Source organism: Doryrhamphus excisus, linkage group LG4, assembly GCF_037039965.1.
Source record: "Doryrhamphus excisus strain RoL-2023G ecotype Guam linkage group LG4, RoL_Dexc_Guam_v1.1, whole genome shotgun sequence".
NCBI lineage: Eukaryota > Metazoa > Chordata > Actinopteri > Syngnathiformes > Syngnathidae > Doryrhamphus > Doryrhamphus excisus.
In genome coordinates, this window is record NC_136360.1 from 20,338,352 (window position 1) to 20,362,758 (window position 24,407).

Genomic DNA, 24,407 nt, shown 5'->3' on the forward strand with positions numbered 1-24,407 from the left:
GCCATCTTACACTGCCCTCTAACTTAGGGTGGGTTTAGATACGGAGAGATAGAGAGGGCCGGGGGTTTGGATGAATGGATGAGCAGTGATGAAGAGGAGATGTCAGAACGAGAGGAAGGGAGCGGTGCATTAATCCAGCATGGGGCCGGCGATGGGACGCGGCCGAGGGGGTGCGGCGGGGGAGGAGGCGGCGAAAGAAAGATAGCCTCTCGGCTGTGTTCTGTCAAGGGAGAAATTACACATTTACGGAGGTTTTTTCAAGCAACGACGGCCACCATAGATCAAACCGCTGGATTTATGAGCCAATTTTCAGCATGAAATATAGACACAGAGAATCAATTTTACCCATGTTTACTTGCTTTCTCATCCCCCCCACCTCACCCCCCCTTTTGACATTCTTTGACAAGGGATTTTCAACTTTCAACCTCACACCAAGCCGCATGAATACTGTATTTTACACACCTGATGAAGCAATCAAATCCATGTGACTGTACTGTACATACATACAGGTGTCCAAACCTCCAGCAAGGAAACATGTTAAGAAGTTATATTTCAGCATCTCAGCTTTGTGATATACTGCAGATGGAAGCGCCTGTTACTGCATACACAAGTGGAGCCAATCAAGTTGCATCTTCTCTAAAGAGTAGTACCATAGTAGCCTCAAAACAACTGTCACGTGACCTGAGAGCAAAGACTGTTCAACATCATGGTCTAGGGCAGGGGTGGCAAATGTTTTGACACGCGGGCCGCATTGCTTTAACAAAATTTCTGGGGGGGCCAGACTATACATATATTTTACACCTAACAGTGGAAGACCACAGGAACAGTTCTGGTTAAGACCCGGTGCTCCAAAGACCTCCAACATGATCCTGGTGCAGATGGTGTCACATGTGCATCCTTCAAGTATTCAGCTATTCTGGGTATAAAAAGTATTAGAGCCCTCTTGACATGAAATAACAACCCTATAGTCATCTTTATGCGTGTATTTCCTATTACGGTAGATATGACATATGCCACCGTTAGTATCGGGAAAGTGTTCTGTTGTTGTAGCATCTGGAACATAAAGTGCAACAATTGCATGGCATTACCCCGTGACCGTAGTGAGGATTAGCAATATAGAAAATGGATGGATTATGACTTGTTTTTTAATAAATTATAAATTGTTTTTTTTCTTGTTACAATTTCTCCTAACATTTGAACTTTCCCTTATGGTAAAATAATTAAATGTTTTTTTCCATTTTTGCTTTTTTCATTTTTTTAACTTTCTTCCTGTAAATTTTTTCCTTCTTTTATTTCCATATTTTCACTTTATTCTCGTAAAATGATCATTTTTTCAGCAAAACCATTTTAAACTGTTGTTTTGTTTGTTTCTCATACTCTGAAAAACTATTTTGTTTTTCTTTCTTTCTTTTAGTATTTCAGCTTTACGCTACTAAAATTGTCATAGATATTAGGCCTTTTTTCCTCGTTCCAATATCACTACTTTTTTTTAATATTTTGTCTTTACTCTAAAAAAATTACAGCTTTTTTTCGAGAGCTGCTGTTTTTAATTAATTTTCCATCTATTTCAACTTTCTTCTTGTAATGATGACTTTATTTCCATGCATATCCTGACTTTATTCTCATAAAACTCCATCAGTTTTTTTTTTAATTTCAACCTTAATTTAATTTTTCCCCCATATTTTGACTTTATTTTTCAGCAACCTTATTTTCCAAAAGTACAATTTTATTCATGTTTTTCGTAATATTACGACTATTTTTTTCTTCTATACTTCAACTTTATCATCTCTGTGTGGGTTTTCTCCGGGTACTCCGGTTTCCTCCCCCATTCCAAAAACATGCTAGGTTAATTGGCCACTCCAAATTGTCCATAGGTATGAATGTGAGTGTGAATGGTTGTTTGTCTATATGTGCTCTGTGATTGGCTGGATACCAGTCCAGAGTGGACCCCGCCTCACGCCCGAAAACAGCTGGGATAGGCTCCAGCGGTAGATGGAGGGTTGGACTTCAAGTTTATGCTACTAAAATTTTATTTTTCCTCATAATATTCCGACAATATTCTTGTAAAATTATATTTTCTTGTTTTTTCAATGAATAATTCCACTTTATTCTGGGAAAATTACATCAGATTTTTAGAATGTGCTTCATGCCAAGTAAAACAGTGGATCTCTGCGCAAGCGTGAGCACCCAAAGTTGCTACTCTGGTTGTCCCGATAGTAGTGATGAGCTGGTAATGCCATGGTACGGTCTTTGATGAGGACAAATCAATAGGTACAATTGGTCAAATTCCAATTTCTTCCAGTCCTCCTTACCTCCAGGTGTGGAAAGCTACAGTTACATCTAAATAACAAAAGTAGATGTAAAAATGTGATTGGTTATTAGCATATCGGTCTTGAGAAGTAGAAAGTTATCCAAAACTTGAAGATGAGATGAGATTAGAACAAGTTTCCGTCCATCCAGAAGAGGAATATGAAGTGTAAAGTATTGAAGGCATCTTTGAGTATGTCGCTGCATGGCGTTCGTGTTTGAAAACACGGTCAGACCAACGTATAGTAATTAAAGATTCAGAGTTGATACCTTCTACTGGGTCAAGCCGTCCACAATTAACATAGAAATAATGTCAACATAGGCTAAACGACATCATTGACACGCAATTAGCAGAATTATCAGGAGGGAAACTAATCACTTTCCCATGACTGTGCCCAGCCACACTCATGGCTGCTTAATTATCATAGTAATGAAGTGTTTAGTTGTCAGGCCATGATTCTACATTCTTACTGCACGTGCGCGTTCCAAAGCAATAAAGTGTCATGTGACAACGTGAGTTGTGTGGCTGAAACATCCAGTACACAAAGTCTACACCACAAGGGGAAATAACACAAGGTTTATTGAAAGATGGATTAAGGAGAAGCAGAAGAGCTCCAAGCTGGTAGGAACAAGCGTGTTTTTCCAGGAGCGAGGTGGATTATGGTCTTCCCACTCCTGGAGCCTCCCTCTTTCCTAGCAATTCATTTCAATTACCAAGCCGTTCCCATCTTCTTCCCCACGTCACCATTAGCTCAGCCTGGCAATTTACAGTTGATCTTGCCTCATCTGAGGCGGAGCGTCGGCCCAAAGCAGGCAGAAGAGCAGTAATGGAATGAAATGTCACTCAGTCGTCGCCTTTTGTGGCAATGATGCCGAGCGGGCTGGGGTGTGTGTGTGTGTGTGTGATGCTTCTATGTGGCGTCCTGCTGTGCCGTGTCTCTCCTGTTCAGTCATCGCATTTTCTTATGTGAGGCCCCAGCGCCTCGTATGGTCCTCATCAGGGCTTCTTCACCTTCTTCACCGAGGAAGAGCTGGATGCTGATTCTCTCCGTTTGCGCTGCAAGGTGATAAATGACACAATCTTGTCAAGGTTGGACTCGGCCAATCCGGGAGCAAGTCGGCGCCACGCGTACGATTCACCTTTTCCTCACGCCGTCTTTCTTCACGTGTGTAAACGGGCCTTATAGGTGGAGCAAACTTCATATGATGCGCCAGTCACTTCATTTTCACACAGATTTTTTTTATACTCCAGATTTTTTTTGTAATGTTTCCCATACGTTCATTCACAAATCGATTTGTTGCCGTCTATTTAATTTTTGCAAAGTGAGACATAGAAATGAAACTTGGATCTATCTTAGAACAGCTTGCAGCCTGATGCATGTCCAAACTCTTTTTTCTCCACAATGAAAAGCAGCTCTGTCGGCAGCACTCATGTAGCCTCATGCCATAGCACCATAGCCATAGCTGTACTGTAGGCCAGGGGTATGTTATTGTTGGCCCTCGGCACTTTGGAAAAATACAATTAGAAAAAAGAAAAAATAGCATGAAATTTAAAAATTACACACAAAAAAAGTTGGGGAAAAAGTATTATGATAAAATCATAGTGAGAATATGAGAAAGATGTTTTTCTTTAAATATGAAAATATCTCAACATGGGTTGGTTTAAAAATGTAAAAGTAGGCCCACATCCTTTGTTGTTTTTTTTTTATCGTTTTTTTTGGCGTTCAGCACTTTCAAAAAATACAATTAACACAAAAACAAAAAAACAGCAAAACTGAAAAAAATTATTTTTATGTTAAAAAAGACAAAATATTCAATGAGGAAGTCATAATATTACTGGAAAAAAATAGCATAACATTGAAAAATGAAGTTTTGAAAAAGTTCATAATAAAGTAAAAATATTATGAGAACAAAGTTATAATATTATGAGACAGAATGTTCATTCATTCATTCATTTTCTACCGCTTTTTCCTCACGAGGGTCGCGGGGGTGCTGGAGCCTATCCCAGCTGTCTTCGGGCGAGAGGCGGGGTACACCGTGAACTGGTCGCCAGCCAATCACAGGGCACATATAGACAAACAACCATTCACACTCACATTCATACCTATGGACAATTTGGAGTGGCCAATTAACCTAGCATGTTTTTGGAATGTGGGAGGAAACCGGAGTACCTGGAGAAAACCCACGCATGCACGGGGAGAACATGCAAACTCCACACAGAGATGGCCGAGGGTGAGACAGAATGTATGTCATTTAAAAAAAAAAAATCCTAACAAAAAGTAAATGAAAAAATGTTCATACTAATATTTTCACCCAGCTGTTTTTGTTCTTGAAATTTAAAAAAGGTCTGAGCGTATCAACTTGGGCTGGTTTAGGAAACGTGAAAGTGGCCCCCATCCTTGGATTTTTCAATATGAGGCCCTCTGTGGAAAACCTTTGGACACCCGTTTTCACTCATGTGAAAACACTACATGTATGCTGCTCCACCACCGGTACACAGACTACTCCAAAGTATCCAAGTATTCTAAGATATACCATATGACCAGAACAGCTACCCCCCCAGCCATTACCTGATGGTGACAGAGCAGATGTGACGGTACACTCACCGAGTTGGGGGTCAGCGGAGCTCCCACCACGTCGATGATCTGCTCCTTGGCTTCCACCTTGATGTCGTCTGTGTTGGGCCACGCCTGGGATTCGCCCACCAGAGTGGATGCCACGGTGCTGTTGGCGCCCCCGGTGTCGATGCCCTGCGATGCGGCGGCAAGCCCGCCGCACGCTCCTGCGCTGCCGGCCTTCAGCAGGGCTTCGTAGCGGTGACGCAGCATCTGCTGCTCGTACTCACAGTTGCTGTGGGCCTGCTTCAGCTCGTAGAGCAGCACCAGGTCGCTCCGCAGCTCGTTGAACATCTGGACAATCTCCTCTGTGGGCATGGGGTTGAGATCTGCAGCAGAACACCAACAAGGTTTATAGCGAACCTGGCGACTTCACTCATCACGGTTTTTCCAAATAAATGAATAAATCCTTGTGTTTTGTGGTGAAATACGGCCTATTAGTCAAAAAATGAGCCATTAAGTGCAATACAAATATAAGGCATTCAGAAGACGCATTGAAATATGTTGTGATGATATGCAGTATTCTATTTCAAATCTAGAGGTCTCTAATAATGTTACAAAACGTATTCAGAAGGATTTAAAAAGCTTTAAAAAGGGACCTATTATGCTCATTTTTCAGCCCTTAGTATAGAGTTGTGGACTCCTACCGAACTACACACCATAACCTGCACAGAATGCTTTCTAGATCTTCCAGAATCTGCACCTATTCCAGCTGTATTTCCTTTCATTTCCAAAAGGGTCTGTTTTAATTTTTTCCACCATGACCCGCCTCCGGGCACGCCCCCTCCGCCTCCACCCATGTAAGGAAGTCTGGTAATAGGGGAAAAATTCCCTGAAAGCGAGCGTTTAGAGCGGAGGTAGGGAACCTATGGCTCGGGAGCCAGGTAGGGCTCTTTTGATGACTGTATCTGGCTCTCAAGCATTTCTTACCACAATAAAAATGTATTTTTGCTAACATTTTAAAGTAAACATCACAGAAATGACTGTTAAAAATAATATTCAAAATCAACAACTTTTTTATGCATTTTAATTCATCCATCTATTTTCTACTGCAATACGGCCGACCATATCTATCTTTCCTGATATTTTCCAGGCCAAACACCAAAACTCGATTATTACTGGGTAATGCGGTAGTCTACCTCGGTCATTGAGATGTCAACATGTAAATATAAACTTTTCTCCTTTAGTCAAATAGTCACCTAGCTAAAGCTGCAGAACCAAGCCTTCTGGCAAAGATGGCCAAAATAATGAAATATACTTAGTGTGGTGCAAAATTATGCAGCAGCAGAAGTTGTATTATTGGCAACAAGTATTTGATTTATTATTAGACACTGCGCTGCTCACGAAAGTGCTGGTCTTACATAAAAATGCACACATTTTATTGCATTCAATGTTTAAAAAATGTATATGGCTCTCACAGATACACATTTTAAAATATCTGGCTTTCATGGCTGTCTTAGCCAAAAAGGTTCCCGACCCCTGGTTTAGAGCCATCCCAAACGTGCAAATGTCATTATCTGAAACTTTGGCATTGCTTAACACGAGAATTCGACATTCTAACTACATTTACAGGTCAGAAAAGTGGAAAAAGCATAGGTCCCTTTTACGTCTAAAAATATTCCAAGGTTTACTTTGCTGGTTTGGTTTATGGAATCCCCATAAATGAGAAATTACCGTATGCAGGATCCATGTAGCGTCTATGCTGCAAAGTGGTAAAATATTTCACTCACCGACTCCTTGTTCCGCAAGAATCTGCTCAATTGCCTTGATCTTCTTCTGGCCCACCGAGCTTGGCAATTTCATCTGCAATCACACAGAGACCCAGACTGAGAAAGAGAGAGCGAGAGACTGGCACGGATGGGGGTGTGATTTAAGGTAAGCAGGGGGTGCGTGCATAAACAAATGTCAAGGATGTTAATTGGTATGAAATGCACTTCAGAGTGCCCGATCAAAACGTCTTCATTCACTGAACTCTGTCTGACTGATTAGCTGGAGGGGAACTCCGCTCCTTAGCGGGGCTAATGCTTTTCCCATGGAGAGCGGCGGGGCCTCGTCCATCTTGAAGATGAATCAAGGACCCCTTTGCTGGCTCTTACAAACATTAACACGTCAGCGGCAGAAATCATCATCAGCGTGTTAATGAGGAATGGCAAGCTGAAGCCAAACATTCTGGTTGCTGTGTCATAGAACGCTGAAACTCTTCAGCTGTTCAGAAAACATGACTCCCAAATATTTTTTAAAATCTGTGTCACTCATTCAGTCGCTGGCTAGCACGACACATGGTAGACACACTTTATTGTCAGCCATACTTTTCATTTGTTCACGTCAATTATACTGTCATTCCAATAGTTAGCAAAGTCCTACCTTGGAGGGAATAATACAAATGTGGAGCAGCAGTACTTACCCTCTGACTACGCAGTGTAACGCCAGAAGATTTAAAATCTGGAAATTTGATGCCTGCGGTCTCCGGAACGGCCTGAGAAGATACAACACATGAGACGCCCACAGATACAGGGTTTCCGCTACAGGTGATTGGTTGTGGCGGTACGACAAATGGACTCATGCTAAGCCCATCTATGCCAGCGTGTGTGACCGTTCACATTTCAATCTCTGTCCACTTTCTGAAATGATTGTTTACACACCTGGCTGGCGGCGTCTAGCTCGCTCGGAGATGCAAGTGACTATTACGTTCATCAGAGCCATCGATCATCGCAACTTACTTTTTAAAGTGTCACTTAACAATCTTGCACTCTTGTTATCATTGTAATACTTGAAGACGCAAAGAACGGCGGAAAGCTCGACAAAATGTCCGTCATTTGCAAAGAATGCCGCGTTAAGAAGCCGTACATGCATATACATGTATATGCAGACACCCCCCCTCCTTAAAAAGGGGACACCACAACACGGACGGGTCTACCCACTTCCCCCCGTCTAGGTCCTGGTCGGACACCGGGGAAAAACCAAGCAAATCAGGTCAGAACAAGTGTCCAAAATTGTCCAGGAGCTATTTGTCCGTCCCCAACAAATGCCCCCCCTCCGAATGAGTGTTCAGCACAGCAGGTGACATTAGAACAGCAGAGCAGTTGGCTTCTTCCTGAATTGTGAAACAATTTTAAAAGGGTAGAAGTTGTTTTACACTTTCTGCTCCTCACTACTGTATTAGCCTAGCTGCTAGCTCATTCATATTAGCAGTATGTTTTAGACAGGAATATAATCAAACATTGATTGCACTGTTGAAAACTTTGTTGTTGCTGCATACTTTATTTTTTACAGCAGTAATTAATGTTTAATTGTTTTACTCCACCACTGAACCACTGCTATTGTAATTAACTATAACTATTAATTATTGTGAACGTGTGAGGAAAGTTGTTGCTGTTTTAAGATGGCAAAAAGAATGATGAAGAAGTGGTGCATAGTAAAAAAAAGACAAACAGCACTTTAGTTGAATTTACTGCCAAGTGCCTAGAAGGACTAAAGCCAAATCCTTTTTGTAGGACCATACTGAATTCCATTTCTTCCCTTTGCTTATTTGCATCATGTTGAATTGCAACATATCGCAAGAAATTGCACCATATCATATCGGATTGCATTGATTTGAACTAAATGATTATCGTATCGCATCGTGAAGAGGGTGAATCGTGTTGCCAGAAAATTCCATGTACCGTTAAAGTATGGTATCGCTGGCGTGGAGATGTGTATCGAATCTTCCTCAGTGCTGAGATTCCCACCCCTACTACACATACAGTATATCACCGCTGAAGTCCAGACAATGAGACGCCTTCTTTAAGGAAACTTTTGATGCGAGCGTACATCGATGGATCCCACTACACTACATGCAAGGATAGCTGCGAACTTTATCAGTTAAAGATGATATAGTATGTAGGAGATACATCATGTCGACTTGGATGCTGAAAAGTGTACATACATACTCATATTCCCAAATCTACTACCTGTATTACATGTTTATATACTGACAAATATATTTTCTTATCTTTGCGACTTGGTTATTTAACAAGCATCTTGCTGGCTAAAAAGTATATGACATAGTACGTTGTAACAATAGTAACTAGGTATACGATAAAAATATGGTATGAATTACCCACATGAGAATGTTGTACTGTTGCAAAAGTAAAGCAAAGATTTAATAACAATATTAACTGGACAGTTCTTTTGGTGCCTACCGGTTTCTCTGTCTCTCTTTTTTGCGGCAGTTTCTTTTTAGAAACCCTCTTTTCTGCTCGTCTCAGCTCCGTGGTGGTGTCGGCTGCCTTTATGAGCTTCTGCAGATCCTGAGCTTTCTTCTCCCGTTCCTTCTTTCTGGTTTCAATCTTTCTCAGCTCCTGGATGAGATATTCTTCTTCTGCCACCTACAGGCCAAACAACCAAAGTACAATCTGAGAGTAATACGGTAGCAAACATGCACACGCTTGCTTACATTGCTGGGAATAACATGTTTACTCTTCCAATATCCTGTCACTTCCGGACTGATTGATTGAGCGCACCTGAATGCAGGCGTCAGAGTTAGCTATAGTAATTCTACATGTGATCAAATTGACATAAAATCTGACAGGATCGCCGCATACGACTCAAACGTGATAGTAGCTTTCATTGCTGGAATGCACTTCTTTTGGTTTTGTCGTTCCAAGCATCATGGGAACTGTGGTTCTTTTAGCTCCATCACGGTAGAAGCCACAAGGTTCGAAGCATGTGAAAAAAGCAGTGCTTTATAGTCTGGAAATGATGTTAATGATCTATTTGAGCAGACTATTTTCAGGCATTTTGAGTCGCTTCCTGACCATAGTTTACATTGTTTGTACCACTTCTTTGCGGGATACAGATGGGAAATCCTTACAGGGGACGTATGATGCGTTTTCCACTTTTCTGACGTAGTTAGAATGTTGTATTCTGGTGTTAAACCATGCCAAAATTTCAGATAATGAGGTTTGCGCATGGCTCTGAACGCTCGCTTTCAGAGGGCGCTGTAAAACTGTATCTGATGGCCGTGGCTGTAGGCCAGATACAGAGGTTGAGAGAACCGCAGTGCTCACCAATGTCTGGTAGCCGCAATACCGATGTTGGGCCAAGATTGTCTGCAGTTAGTAAACAACGGCACACTCACATCCGGCTTCTTAGCTCCACGGCACCAACTATAAAAGTGTGGCGTTAGGAAGTACTTTGCGAGTGTGATCAATCACAACCGAGTGGGCGTGCCCAGAGGCAGGCTGTGAGTGGATTAAATTAAAACGGATCATTTTGGCGGGAAGCACACATCCAAGGACATACAGCTGGAATAGGTTCAGATTCTGAATTATCTAGTTTTCTGTGCTGGTTATTGTGTGTAGCAGCTCTATAGGAGTCCACAACTCATTACAAAGGGTCAAAAAAGAGCATAATAGGGCTCCTTTAAATTATGTGGATGCACTTTTTTTTCAAGCAGCCACTGATACAGATACGTTTGTGCTTCTCAAGACCGATAACGATAACCGACCTAACTTTCTTTGCGGCTGGATTTGTGGCAGCTGATGTGATTTTTTTTTAGCCTCCTCACGGAATGTCTGCAATTCTTTTGGTGCAAACGGCAAGCAAAATGTCTTCTGACATTCCACACAGTCGATGCCATGTTTGTTTCCAGTGAGCTCAGTGAGGCTTATGACAGGCCGTTTACAGCACAGCATGAGTCGGGAAAAAGGAGTGCTTGATTTGCTCACCCTAATCCAGCTACGGCAGTTTTTTTATATTATCAGATTCATCAGTTGGACGCCATAATTCCTCATATTGTCCTGATAATTATCTGTCTGATGTGTATGGTGCACCCCTATTACATGATCAAATCCATTCTTCCAGTAAGTGTCATGGATTCTCACCTGTTCCGGTGTACGATTGAAGAGCTTGTCCAGTTGCTCTTTACGCCGCCTTTCATGGCCAGCATCAAAGATGTAGATTTTGGGCTCAGTCCCTGAGGCCGCACGGACCTTGGTCAGCTTCCCACAGATGCCGTAGTATCGCTCTTTGAGGTCCTCTACGGATCGTTTCTGAAAGAAATGGAACTGAAATCAACCCTTAGAATTCAGTGATAAGAGTAAATGATGTGAAAAGGGGAATTACTCTGTACTGCTGGTGGTCATATCGGTCATGTACGACAACAAAGCGTAGGTCAAAGCGCTTGCACAAATCAAACAGGTGGTCCGTCTCTGCTTTCGTCCACCCGTCATCATGGAGATGCATCTGGTATTCCTGCTCCGAGTACACGGGTATCTGTACAGTCTTTTCAGGAAACAAAAAAATGAGAAGATACTGTATACTGTGGTTTATGCAGGGAAATGAATACATCTTCAAGCTCTGAAGAACAACTGCTATGCACCTTGTTGAAGCGGGCGAAAGGGTAGTCTTTGCCTTCTTCCGCCGCCCGTCGCCAGTGATGGAATATGGCGCCATCCCTTCGAGCCGGATTGGTGAAAGACATCCACTTCCAGGGGCGAACCTTTTTACAGCCGAGCTTGGCTTTAACTGTCCTGTAACCCTGGGTGGTGTCGCTTGGCAGAAGCGGGGGTGCATCCCTGAGCACGGGGTGGTTGACAAAAACAAATGTTCAGACCATCGGGATGAACATTATGCATAGTTCAGGAATGGTATCAGCGGTCTATGGATCACAACACAACCACAGAAACACTCAATGTGCCACAATTATGATCAATAATATTCACCATAATTTAGTCATTGTGTGGTCACATTATTTTACGACTTTGAATTTTCTACATACACCTGACACTTCGATGATATTAGCTTTACTTGAGGTGAACAAAAACTTTTTCGGGGGGGCAAATGTGACACATGACAGTAATCCCTTGTTTATCACATTACACACCCAACTGTGACAAGTTCCACAAAATAAGAATCCTTATTTTGCATAGAAAACCGACCTTACAACCTTCTAAATATAGTTTTTACCATTATTAATATACCAGACATAAAAAACACCCCTATAGTCACAATTATCCAATAGAGAGAAAACTTCCTTACTTTTTATCGGAATACAGCAGCGCGTAGACTTCTCTGTGCATTCCCTCTGGCCTCTTGAAGGTCAGTGTTTCGGTTGTCTTCTTGGATTTTTTCTGGGCGGGAGGATGACAGACTCATTAGTGCATCTTCAACGAAATGCATTTTTTACGTGCATACTAGGCAATAAATATTTGGGCTTTGCTCCTAAGGTGACTGTTAGGTATTTCACAGAGGTGTAGGTGACAAAGCTAATTAATGTAATACCTAATACAATAAAAATATTGGCCCCCGAGCCGCACTTTGGACACCCCCGTATGGTGTAACTTCTGTCCCTCACCTTATCAGAATTGATGAGGTCCTTCTTACTGATGGGCCCATCATTGTCCCCTCCTGTCAACTCCAGAATATCCCTGACGTCCGCACCGGTAGCCATGACTTGAGCACTTTAGATTCACTCAACGTAAATATATCGTACAACACGTCGGGCTCGCGTTCATTGATCTTGTCCTGCGGCTAGCTACAGGCTAACGCCGTCATTTCCAAAAAGCTTTTACAACAGAATCATACAAGATACACGATACGACGACAAAATAGATGTTTAAAGTTGCAAAGCACAGGGCTATAGACCTAAATGGTTGTCTAATATATACGAATATCTGTTTTAATATTCACTGCTATTGTTCTGGCTTGTCACCATGCTAAATGCTACTTCCGGTGATGTCTTCTTCGTGGGTTTCCAAATAGGTAGGTTTACCAAATAGCGCCATCAGCTGGAGTGAACTGGGTTAACAATATTTTTTCATGTTTTAATTATGTTTTAATTACCGAGCCATCTCTGACAATTCAAATAGATGTGAATAGTTGATATTTCTGCAATAATGAAAGCAGGGAGGTACACTAATGTTATTTGAAATAACAGCGTTTAATGGCCAAAATAATTTAAATAAATGAAACCGTGTCTCCCATTTCTCCTACCTCAGCATGACACTATTTGCTGTTACCTTCCACATACTATTTATATTTGCCTGGTTTTTGTGTTGTGTGAATAGTTTTTCACTATATTCTCTCAATATCGTCTTTAAAAATAAGTGTTGTAACGAGTCATGCTGTATCGTGTATTCGTTTACCAGGACCAAAGCTTTGCTTTCAATTTTTTTAATTCATTGCCTCATTTCATATTTCGGTGACACTGGAGGTAACAAACATTTTTACTATAAAAATAAAACTAGCCTGTGGCGAAATACTTTGAAAGGACGAACAGGAAGCGTGTATGTGTATTTACGCATCCTTCAAAACGCCTACTTCCGCCCGGAAAGGAATTTTCCTCCGCCATTTTCAGGAGGTGGTACGCAGTCGTTATTAGCTTGAAGTCAACGACCACTTGCTGATTTTATAGAAGATAATTTAAACGCATTATCTTGTCAGCAAACACTTTGAAAAGAACATGTCTAACGAGCAGAGCGAAATTGCTTCGGACAAGGCACTCGAGGAGCAGACGGCGCCGGATCAACAGCCGCAGCAGCAAGGGTGAAAGTCCATTCATTAACCTTCCTTTGTTAGCATAAGCTAGTTAGCTAACCACCAGATTGCGACGATTTTGCAGAGTCAGGAACACGTGATTATCAAACGAAACTTTTGCAAAGACGCCCCGAGTGATACTTCTAGCCTTCTTTGGCTTTCATCTTGAATTGGATACGTGCTTTTGCTAGGTGTGTCGTCGCTTAGCATTATGGAATCTGTGCCGCCATTTTGGAGCTATTCGGCGCTACGTTAGCAGTAGCAAACTGATTAGGAACCCGCAATTTAGTATGTTCGTTTAAACAGCAATTATAAAATTAGATGCCGTCCTAATGCATTCTCACACCATATTTACAACGCCCTTTTCGTAGGTGCTAAGGCACAGCCGAGGCCCCAACATGGCCTCTGGAGAGAGAGAGCTGCTGGCTTAGTCATGTATGTTTGTGTCAAATAACGCCTACCAACTAGCCTGACTTCACGTGCCCTAACTTTATGCCTGTCCCAGTATGGCAGATTAGATATTGTGTTTTTGAAAGGAGTGCCTTGTTTTCCTACACAGAGAGATGAACGGCAAAGCCAAGCACGAGGGCAACATGAGCAGGAAGGAGAGGCCCCAGAAGAGAGGCGGCGGCGGACGCTTTGAGCCCTACGGAAACGTCAACAAGCGATACCGAGTTTTTGTCAGCAACATCCCTTACGATGTGAAATGGCAATCCCTGAAAGACCTGATGAAAGAGAAAGGTGAGGTTTCAAGATCTGAGGGTTCGTTTGTTCAGTCAGGCCACATTGTTGAAATGGACAGTGACACTTTGTGGCGTTTTTATTGGTCCAATAGAGCTTTTTTTTAAAAAGGCAATTGGGATTTTTTTTACATAGTTGGCGAGCTTGTGTGCTAGTAGTTTGAAAGGAGGACCATCTTTATCGGTGGGCCAAGGATTTGCAGGCAGTGGCCTTGGATGTTAGACGAACGAGATTTTTGATTAAATCCATCATGGTTTTGGGGAAGTCTTAAGTTTTTGACATCGTAACACGAGTAATATCCAGTGGTTTGTGTTAAATGATTTCACAGAAGTGCAATTGTAGTAAATCATGGAAACGTATCCATTTTAAAAACACTAAAAGAGCTGGCCCTCTGAAATGTAGACTGTGGATTGCAGGGTTACACTGTGGGTTTTTGCAAAATATCTGTCCTTCATTTAAAACCTGGCGCTCATAACAGCATGTTCTGAAACGGTCCTAGAGTATCCTACAGAGGGTCTACCTGGTATCTGTGTGTGTCATGTGACTGTGGAGTTAAATTTCATTTTCTTCTTTTAGGTGTGCCCCTTGACAAGCAAACTGTTTTCTCAGCAGATCTCCATTTTGTGCCAAACAGAGATGTGTGTTGGGGTTGTTTGGGGTACAGGTCTACAAAACGAAACGGCTTCTTACTACACATTGTCCTTGTCTCGAGAGGTTTGGTCCATTTGCTGAACAGGAGCAGGAACAGGAGTGCAAATGTGGTTTTGTGTCCACATTCCGATAAGTGTGTACTTCTGAAAACAGCTTCACGAATACTTGACAACTTTCCCTTCCCCTATCATTACTTTCACTGAGGTCAGTATTTTCATCGTGTTCACTAAGGCTCAGCAGTTGGACAAAGGTAGTACTGAAGCGTTGCCCTGAGGGTTACAATGGTGTCAAAGTGCACACAGGTTAGCACTGGAGAGGGTTTGCCAACGTCAAATTCACTTTGTCAATTAGCAAGAAGAAGGTGGCCTATGGCAAAAGGAGGTGTATGACCTTAGTCCATAGCTTTTGGTGCTTTGGGACAATCCTGAAACAGGACGTGGTAAGAAGTACTTTTTGTTTAAAGAAAAAGTTTGCTTTTTGTAGACCTGTACCATATTGTGATGCGACAGAGGTGCTGGAGGAAGGCTCAGGACTGCCAGTCCGAGCTCACTGTCACCGGCCACCTTTCTTGTTTCCACTCTAAACCCCAATTGTTCTCTCGGCTTCTCTCCCTTGGTGTGTGTCGTCTGGGATCTGATTTGTAGTGGGTGATGTAACGTACGTGGAACACTTAATGGACGCAGAAGGCAAATCAAGGGTAAGTGCAAACATATATAAACACAACCTTTTGAAATATCCTTGGCAAACCTGTGTTTGTCAGCTTTGGTTTCCTCTCTTCATTGTTGGGCATTTGTTCAGATTCCGAAAGCTGACCTAGAGTGTGTGAGAGATGTTGGCATGTCGGAGGCATGTCCTTTGTGGTGTCGCCTGTGGCCTTGACTCGAGGTCATTTGGTCATTGATGCTCTTCAAGGACTTCAGCTTTCTTTGTAGCCAATCCCGAGATAGCTGTAGCATACAAATGTACCTCTTTGGTTGCTGGATTTTCCTTCTAATGACCTAAAGAAGGCGTAGTGTGCAAGTGGTGGTCGCAGGACTTACCGATGTCTGTTTAATCCAAAATATCTAATTTTGTAGAATGAAGGCCCTTCCTGAAATAGTGTCCAGTATTTCATTATTTGGAAATCCATTTTCACTTTGGATTCTATCTCTTGGATGTCGGAAAAAAATGAAATTTCTGCAAACATTACTGCTTTGTGTTGACTTATGTTATCGGAGAGTTGTGGCCAAGGTTTTAAGCTTTTTGTAAACCTAGAGTTGCTGTGCATGAAATTCATTTTTTTCAACAGTGTTTTAAATGTGAATCGTCTAACTTTCATTTATTTGTTTTAATATTCTCGGTTGTTGTGTGGTCTTCAATCAACCAAGGGTTGTGCGTAAGTAACTTCTCTCATGATTTGTCATAGTTCCCTCAATCTTGCACAACCTCAAAAGTATATTCATGGTTGTACTTGCTCTGCCAGTGTGGTTGAGTTCAGGACCGAGGAATTGATGAGGAAAGCCGTGGAGAAGGTCAACAAGCACAACCTCAATGGGCGTCCCCTGAAAGTGAAGGAGGTAGGCCACCTTGAAAAAACCCAGCGTTGGCCTGTCACAATACCCAATTGATTATTCGAACGTTTGATCATTTTTGTTGCAGAGTGAACCCTCCTGTTTTCTCCTGCCCTACCCCTAAGTAGCAAATTAGCTTTGTGTGAATGATTGCATCAAAGTTTTTCTGAGGTTATATTTCAGTTTTAGACATAATGAACACGGTCAGTGTATGAACACAGACAACCAACACAGTCTGGGGGGGGTAGTGATGGAGGTGCCCCAGACGGCGGAGCCTTCTTTTGGCAGTCTAAGCTTAATGAGGCATTTGGTCTGTAAAGTAAAAAAGTGCAAAATGGTGTGCGCTCACAGTGGGTGTCGCTGGCTACGTGACAAAAACATACATACAGGTGACTTCGGTATCAAGCTTATGTCTCACAAAGTACACTATACCATCTGGTGGTTCATATGTGAATTATACCTCTGTGACAATTAATGGGAAAAATTTCATCAATTGACAATTTGTAGCAGTTATAGACCAGCAGAATTTATCATGACGGGCCTAATCCTGTGTGTTGTCCTTTTCTTTCTTAGGACCCTGATGGCGTGATAGCTCAGAGGGAAATCAACAAGAGTGGAGGCCCCCAAGGTGGCATGGGAGGAATGGATCGCATGAACATGGATAGAATGGGCCCTGGACCAAATGGCCCCATGGTCAACATCCCTCCCAGCCTGATGAACAACGCCAACATTCCTATGGAGATCATCCATGGCCTGCAAGCGGGACGGATTGGCAACACGGTCTTTGTTGCAAATGTAACCTTTATTTTCTACAACTACACCCTACCTGGTCTGTGACTTGATATGAATCCTAACACTGTGCTGATATGCCCGGCAGCTTGACTACAAAGTAGGCTGGAAGAAGCTGAAGGAGGTGTTCAGCATGGCTGGTGTTGTGGTGAGGACTGACATTCTTGAGGACAAGGAAGGCAAGAGCAGAGGCATGGGCACAGTAACCTTTGACTTGCCCATTGAAGCCGTCCAAGCTGTCTGTATCCTTCCAGAACCAGCGCTCATAATTGTTCTCCCCTATGATTTCGAATGCCTTAAAGGAGGACTGCACTTTTTGAATTTTGCCCATCAGTCACAATCCTTACCACAAACATCCCCCCTTTCTGTGCATGATTACAGAATAAAACAAGTTAATTTCAGCGAGCTTACGGTGCTGTCATTGGGATACACCTATTTTAACACTAAACCCTCTTAAAAAATTGTTGCATGGTTTGATATCATGCTGTTATGCATTAACACGTACACTGATAACATGTAATAGTTGCAATATCTTGCCGTACTTTGATGGTTTAAAACACTACCCAAACATATTTTCTCGGTGCAGTGATACTAGCTAGCTAACACGACGCTTTGCTAATTGCTAGTCTTGGTGTCATTCACAGACTGAAAAGTGGATACTGAGCTCTTGATTTGAGTGTAGCACAGTCTTGTTCTGAAAGACACAGAGCAGATCAAAAGTGTTGTCGACTAGCATGACTGCGTATCAATGCGCAGAAGTTTCGATGGTGTTTTAAATCACCAAAATACGATAAGATACTGCAACTATTACATGTTATCAGTGTACGTGTTAATGCATGATTGGAGTGTCTGTCAAACGGTGCAACATTGTTTTTGCGTTTTTTTTCTTTTAGAGGGCGTCATAGTTGAAATAGGATCCCAATGACAGCATTGTAAGCTCGCTGAAATAAACTCGTTTTCTCATGTTAAAATGCACAGAAATGGGGAAAAAATGTGTTCATGTTTCACGAGGATTGTTAATGATGGGCAGAATAAAAAAAAAAAGTGCAGTTCCCCTTTAAGGAAGTCACAGAATTTGCCAATTAAAATAGGAATTGGGGAAGAGAATAAAACAATGGAATTCTTAAAAAAGGGTGGGGGATTTTATTGAAGTGTAGAGCATTCTTGTAATCCATGTTGACCCAGCTTGGATATCTGCCGTCTGTATTCCTTAATGATTTCATAGCCATGTTGAATGGACAGCTGTTGTTCAACCGGGTCATGCACGTGAAACTGGTATGTTGACCACCCACCCCTAAAATGGTTTTCTTAGAATTATTGCATGATGATTAAGTGTTTTTGCTTTGTCAGGATGAAAAGTCCATGCCCAAAGATTTTGGACCACCTGAAAGGGGTGCTTCGCTTCCTCGTGAGTATAAACGTTTTAAGCAAATTAACGTTAACGTCCACATTAATGTCCAACAAGTAAAAATGAGCCTGACTAAATGACGCACATTTTTAACCAGGTGGCCTAAGCGGTGTGGGTTTGGGCTTGGGGCCTGGTGGCCAGCCCATCGATGCTAACCAACTCAATCGAGGTGGTGGCGGTGGAATGGGCAACATGGGTGTTGGAGGTGAGTGGCTTTCATTTGTTTCTTAAAATGGGAGTTCAGAGAAGTGACTTGCTCATGGTTGAACTTGTGTTCTTCCAGGAATGGATGGAATGGGCTTTGGTAACATGGGAAATCGTATGGGGGGAGGAGGTATGTACCACAGTCTCCTTGTTTTTTCACTTTAATATTAAAGTGTTCTGAGGTTGTCTGACATTTCTTCTCACTGTGTTTAGGCATGGACAACTTTGGAGGAATGAACATGGATCGTTTTGGCTCTTCTGGGATGGGCAGAATGAATGGTAAGGACCGGTTTGGAGGCATAATACCTGTCCCAAACGCAAAATGGAAGGCATTCATGCCTTTCTGGATGTCTAATGTGCTCATCCCTTACATTGTCAGATATGGACCGAGGCATTGGTGGTGGGTTTGACAGGGAGTTTGGTCGAAATGAAATGGGCATGTCTCGCAATAGTTTTGGAGATTCTTTTGATAGAGGTAGGAGTTGGTGTTCTCTGGGAAATAAAAAGCTTTATGTGCCTTTTTTATCCAGAACATACATGTAACACTTGGAACTTTTGACTATTCTATTGCTGCTCAGGAAATTCCATGGGTATGGACCGCATGAATGCTGGAATGGATCGTCTGGGAACAAACATGGATCGCATTGGAGGCATGGACAGGATGGGGGGCATGGACAGAATGGACCGTCCTTCCGACATTGACAGAATGGGCTCTGGCTTTGACCGAATGGGCTCAGGGATGGACCGGCTTGGGCCCAGCATGGACAGGCTCAGCGGCGGTGTCGACCGCATGAGCTCCAGTATGGATCGCCTCGGCCCGGCCGGGTTCGACCGCATGGGCCCGTCAAGTTTGGATCGCATGGGTACTGGTCTGGACTTTGGCTCTCCAATAGGCATGGATCGCATGGGCAACACTGGGCTTGACAGAATGTCCAGCAACTTTGACCGCATGGGGTCGTCGGGAGGTCTGGACCGCTTTCCATCTGGTGGCCTTGATCGTATGAGCTCTGGGATGGACAGGATGGGATCTGGTGGTGTGGGTCAGTTTGATCGTTCTGCTGACTTGGATCGTGGATTTGGAGGCAATTCCTTTGGAGGCGCTGGAGCAGGAGGTCCTGGAGCAGGACCAGGAAATATCAGAAAGGGATGCCAGATTTTTGTCCGTAATGTACGTCTTTACAGGGTTTTCATCAGTAATATCGGAGCCTTTGTGAAGGTACCTTGCTAACTGACATTTTTTTTCTTGTAGCTACCATTTGACTTCACCTGGAAGATGCTGAAGGATACGTTCAATGCGTGTGGTAAGACCAGTCACAGCTGTCAATGGAAATACGGTAATTGCTTGTATGAAATATTAATATTGGGGTGTGGGTTTTTTTGTAGGCATGGTGCAGTATGCTGACATCAAGATGGAAAATGGCAAGTCCAAGGGCTGTGGTGTGGTTCGCTTCGACAACCCTGAGACGGCCGAGCGTGCCTGCCGTACCATGAATGGCTATCGCCTGAACGGAAGAGAAATCGACGTTAGGATTGACAGGAATGCATAAACTTTTTAGTCGCTGATGCCCATGGTGATCTAAATTGGCTTAATTAACTTGGTTGGCTCTTGGCCACGGTCACGTTGTTTTAGTTAGCAGTTTGAATCAGTGTAGATTTTAGTTTGTACATTTTTACTTTTTTTAGAGACCAAATTTTCTCTCCCTGCCATGCTCTACCTGTCTGGTTTGGTGTTCCAAGTGTTTTGATAATAAACCGTAATAATTTTGCCTCCTTTTGTCCGTGCATTGCACACTCGTATATATACTGTGGGTATTCATTTTATTCAATTGATGAACGCCCGCTGGTATATAGTATGTCGTATGCAATTTGCATATTTGGTGTTACGGTAGTGCTGCGTTTAACATCCGTAACAAATTTCTGAATGAATGCGTTCAATGGCCACTGAAAACCCGCCCACCAAGCGTCATCCAATCAACGCCCAAGACCTCCCACGGCAAGATCTTAACCAATCAAAAATGAAGACCCTCCCCTGGAAGGACATGGGGAGGTCGATACCGGAAGAAGGTCAATCGCCACTACATTCAAGATGGCGTCCCCCTTGTGTCGGTGTTATCAGGTGAGTGCTTGGGTCAGGTTTTGCTTTAAATGAACACTTAAGGCAGGGTGTTTTTAGCAACTTAGATGAACTTACATTGCAAAATGTTTAGAACTGTTTTCGGCCATCTATAGATTTTATGAGACGACGAGCCGGTGTACGAACATTATGCACTGAAGAATGTCAATTTGGCTGCATTTCCCGATGACTAACAAAAGTGAGGGCAAAATTGAAATGCTTAACGCTTCAAATAATGTGATGATTACACTCAGCTAGGGTGTCCAAAGCGCGGCCCGGGGGCCATTTGATGCCCGCTGCCATTGGCATATTGTAAAAATGTGCTACGTCACCTATAACGTAAAGCTAAGACTGACATAGCATATATTGACCTATATTAAACTGGCTTCAGCCAATACCTGTCTGCATATTTAGTTTTGACAGTATGTTGCCCTCTGTTTGGATTCCCCTACTCTGACCATGTTACTCCAATTTTACATCACACGTTATGCATACGCTTACCTTTCTGTCGCTGACATGTGTCCGTCACCAGATCTGTCTTAGGAGATACTCTGCGGCGTTCCCTTCCTCTTTTTCGCTGCTGCACAACAGAGCAAATGTCTTCAGAATACGGAACCATCTCACAAGTTCTTCCCAGGTAGGAACTTTAGACCGGATGTTCTCAATGTTTTTGAAGCGCTTACTCATCTCTGTTGCCGATGTCTACCATCAGTGAAGCCTATTTTCACTAATCTAATCTATGTCTTCTTCTGTATTTGTGTGAAAGGTGCTGCAGTCTTCACGTCTTCAGGTCAGATATTTGTCAGCGGAGCGAGGCGGTGGAAGAAAAGGTTTCCTCGGCGAATTCCTGGACAACCTGAAGCAGGAGATCAGCAAAAACAAGGAAATGAAAGAAAACATCAAAAAATTCCGTGAGGAGGCCAGAAAGCTGGAGGAGTCGGACGCTTTGAGGCAAGCTCGCAGGAAATATGTTAGTATTTGGCCGCACACACTGCATGTTCCTCCACATTTGGAAAGCATAGTCATTACTGCTTCCTGTGTTTTTTTTTCTCCTAGAAAACAATTGAATCTGAAACTGTGAAGACCTCAGAGGTCCTCAAGAAGAAGCTAGAAAACCTCTCCGACACAGTAAAGGAGGTAAATAAATATGGGGACATCATGAAGAAGTGGTCCAAGGTGATTTATTCTTTGTGTGTTCTTGTGCGTGACCAGGGCTTGGAGGAGGTCGGTCGTACGGATATTGGGAAGAAGATCAAGGAGGGAATGGAAGAGGCGGCCAAAACAGCAAAGACCTCAGCAGAGACCGTCTCAAAGAGCAGCGAGATGCTGGGAAAAACCGGCGCGTTCAAAGCAATATCACAGGTTTGGATTCAATGCACTCACATTGTTTTGTTGTGCTAACCAACAGCAGGCAAGGAAGGCGTGGCGGCTTGAGAGAAACCTATTTTCAAAACTGCTAAACATTTCTATTCGAGGGAAAATGACATGGTTTGTCCCTCCTAGCAAGAGAGGAGAGAAAGCATCATTTTAACAAGCGCAAATGAACGTTTGTTACACAAATGCACAAATCATGGCGATTTTATGCTAATTTACCACTCTTGGGGCGTGCTGGGAAGCCCACGTGGACACTTCACCAACATGTTACCAAGCATGCCTTGCAGGTTATAAAATGCTATTGCGTGTTACATTTATCTCAAGATAATAATAATAATTAACATTATAAAGAGGTGGGAGGTCCAGGTGTACCAAATTTGCAGAACTACTTTTATGCAACCCAAATTCTAACATTTCAAAAGTGGAGGAATGAAAACTGACCCAAAAGGGAACAATATGGAGACTGCTATAAGCGGTAGAAAATGAATGAATGAATTTACATTATATTTATATCATATTCACAAGTTTTTGTGTTAAATTATTTTGTTAGTTGGGGCAACTCAAAAACAAAAGCCCCTCAGCTGCTCTTGGGACGCCCTGATTTAGCATGTGTACATGCTGGGAGACTTAGAGTTCTCCTAGGACAGTGATTCCCAAAGTGTGGGCTGCGGCCCCCTGGTGGGCTGTGGTGGTACAGCAAGGTGGGCCATGAGAGGTCATTAAAAATATGATTCATTCATTCATTTATTCATTTTCTACCACTTATCCTCACGAGGGTCGCGGGGGGAGGCGGGGTACACCCTGGACTGGTGGCCAGCCAATCACAGGGCACATATAGACAAACAACCATTCACACTCACATTCATACCTATGGACAATTTGGAGTGGCCAATTAACCTAGCATGTTTTTGGAATGTGGGAGGAAACCGGAGTACCCGGAGAAAACCCACACATGCACGGGGAGAACATGCAAACTCCACACAGAGATGGCCGAGGGTGGAATTGGACCCTGGTCTCCTAGCTGTGAGGTCTGCGTGCTAACCACTCGACCGCCCTTTGCAAATATTATTTTTACAATTATTTTTTATTGTAAAATATTTATTGCACGATTAAAAAAATATTTATAAGCCCAAGTAATAACGTATTGAGTGTTATTGACCTGTCACAATATTTTAGGAACCTTATAGAGTTTATGATTGGAGTGTAGCTCTCTGGTCATCATGCCAGTCTTGAATGCAGTTATGAAAAGTATTAATTAATTATAATATTTAAATATCTTGTGTGTACACCACAGATTAAAAGTTTGGGTTTCCTTTATCCCCCTGCTTTCATTTCAATCCTGAATCTTTATAATAATAATAATAATAGTAATAAGTGAAGTGCTCTGAGAACGCGGCATTTCGTCTTTGTGCTGCTAATCGGACAAAGGTGGGCTGCGGACATTTTTTAGATTTTCAAGTGAGCCCTGAGTTGGTCAAGTTTAGGAACCCCTGCCCTCGTGGTGCAGAACAATAAATAAAAAAGGCCTCTTTTAAAATGAGATGAACCGTCCTATTCCTGCACCTTACTTTGCCTTGACTTGTTTTCAGGGTATGGAGAGTGTAAAGAAAGAGATCGGTGACCTGGGCCACACCGGCCCCTACCGACCTCCTGCCCGACTCAGGAAGAGGAGTGAGTTCTCCTCCAAGGGGTCATCGGGTGACAACAAAGTCTTTGAAGCCAATGAGTACGTCCGCGGTCACTCCCGTGTTTTCCTCTCGGGACTAAAGTATCCAATGAAATCCAATTATAACGCGTGTGTGTGTGTTCTTCAGGGAAGCCACGGGCGTGGTGCTCCACAGGGACTCCAGATGGTACCAGCAGTGGAAGGAATTTAAAGACAACAATGTGGTCTTCAACAGTAAGAGCGCACTGAACTCCTCTTTTTGAAATTACCACAACATTAGGAACACCTGCATAGCCTGATGTTGAAAAGAGGTACTGAAAGGCAGCATCACTTGTTTACATCATAAGGAGCCAATCATAAGCCTTGTTTGCACTTGCACACATTTTCTACCTGCGATAGTATGCAATGTTTGCGTGCCTCCCTCCTGCTCTTTGCACATTCTCCATCTGCAGCCGCGAGAAAATGGCGACAA

General features: G+C 42.8%; 3 protein-coding genes and 1 long non-coding RNA gene across 5 annotated transcripts in view; 3 read left to right on the forward strand and 1 right to left on the reverse strand.

The window, feature by feature from the left end:
- The window catches only part of LOC144898373 (uncharacterized), a 205,986-nt gene that overhangs the window by 14,755 nt on the left and 166,824 nt on the right, over window positions 1–24,407 (forward strand). The window lies entirely within an intron of this gene.
- dmap1 (DNA methyltransferase 1 associated protein 1) lies at window positions 2,866–12,676 on the reverse strand. Its single transcript, XM_058072967.2, has 10 exons — window positions 12,259–12,676; window positions 11,943–12,034; window positions 11,284–11,479; window positions 11,028–11,186; window positions 10,787–10,954; window positions 9,104–9,289; window positions 7,327–7,398; window positions 6,653–6,725; window positions 4,914–5,251; window positions 2,866–3,364 (listed from the first exon to the last, which is right to left on the reverse strand). Exons 1-10 carry the CDS (start codon window positions 12,352–12,354, stop codon window positions 3,305–3,307), a joined length of 1,440 nt encoding a protein of 479 aa, XP_057928950.2. The 5' UTR covers window positions 12,355–12,676; the 3' UTR covers window positions 2,866–3,304.
- On the forward strand, window positions 13,225–20,550 carry hnrnpm (heterogeneous nuclear ribonucleoprotein M). The gene is made up of 16 exons (XM_058072970.2): window positions 13,225–13,448; window positions 13,999–14,180; window positions 15,476–15,528; window positions 16,199–16,206; window positions 16,294–16,387; window positions 16,955–17,176; window positions 17,259–17,412; window positions 18,396–18,445; window positions 18,521–18,578; window positions 18,676–18,783; window positions 18,862–18,912; window positions 18,996–19,061; window positions 19,162–19,257; window positions 19,361–19,950; window positions 20,032–20,083; window positions 20,166–20,550. The coding sequence occupies exons 1-16, from the start codon at window positions 13,366–13,368 to the stop codon at window positions 20,327–20,329; spliced, it is 2,031 nt and encodes a 676-aa protein (XP_057928953.2). The 5' UTR covers window positions 13,225–13,365; the 3' UTR covers window positions 20,330–20,550.
- Window positions 20,830–24,407, forward strand: part of timm44 (translocase of inner mitochondrial membrane 44 homolog (yeast)) — a 30,464-nt gene continuing 26,886 nt past the window's right edge. For both annotated transcript variants that reach the window (XM_078790354.1, XM_058072968.2), the window contains exons 1-7: window positions 20,830–20,898; window positions 21,428–21,532; window positions 21,662–21,865; window positions 21,952–22,032; window positions 22,108–22,257; window positions 23,859–23,995; window positions 24,084–24,169. In XM_078790354.1, coding sequence (XP_078646480.1) covers window positions 20,869–20,898; window positions 21,428–21,532; window positions 21,662–21,865; window positions 21,952–22,032; window positions 22,108–22,257; window positions 23,859–23,995; window positions 24,084–24,169 — 793 coding nt within the window. In that variant the 5' untranslated portion in view covers window positions 20,830–20,868. The remainder of the gene's footprint in view (window positions 20,899–21,427; window positions 21,533–21,661; window positions 21,866–21,951; window positions 22,033–22,107; window positions 22,258–23,858; window positions 23,996–24,083; window positions 24,170–24,407) is intronic.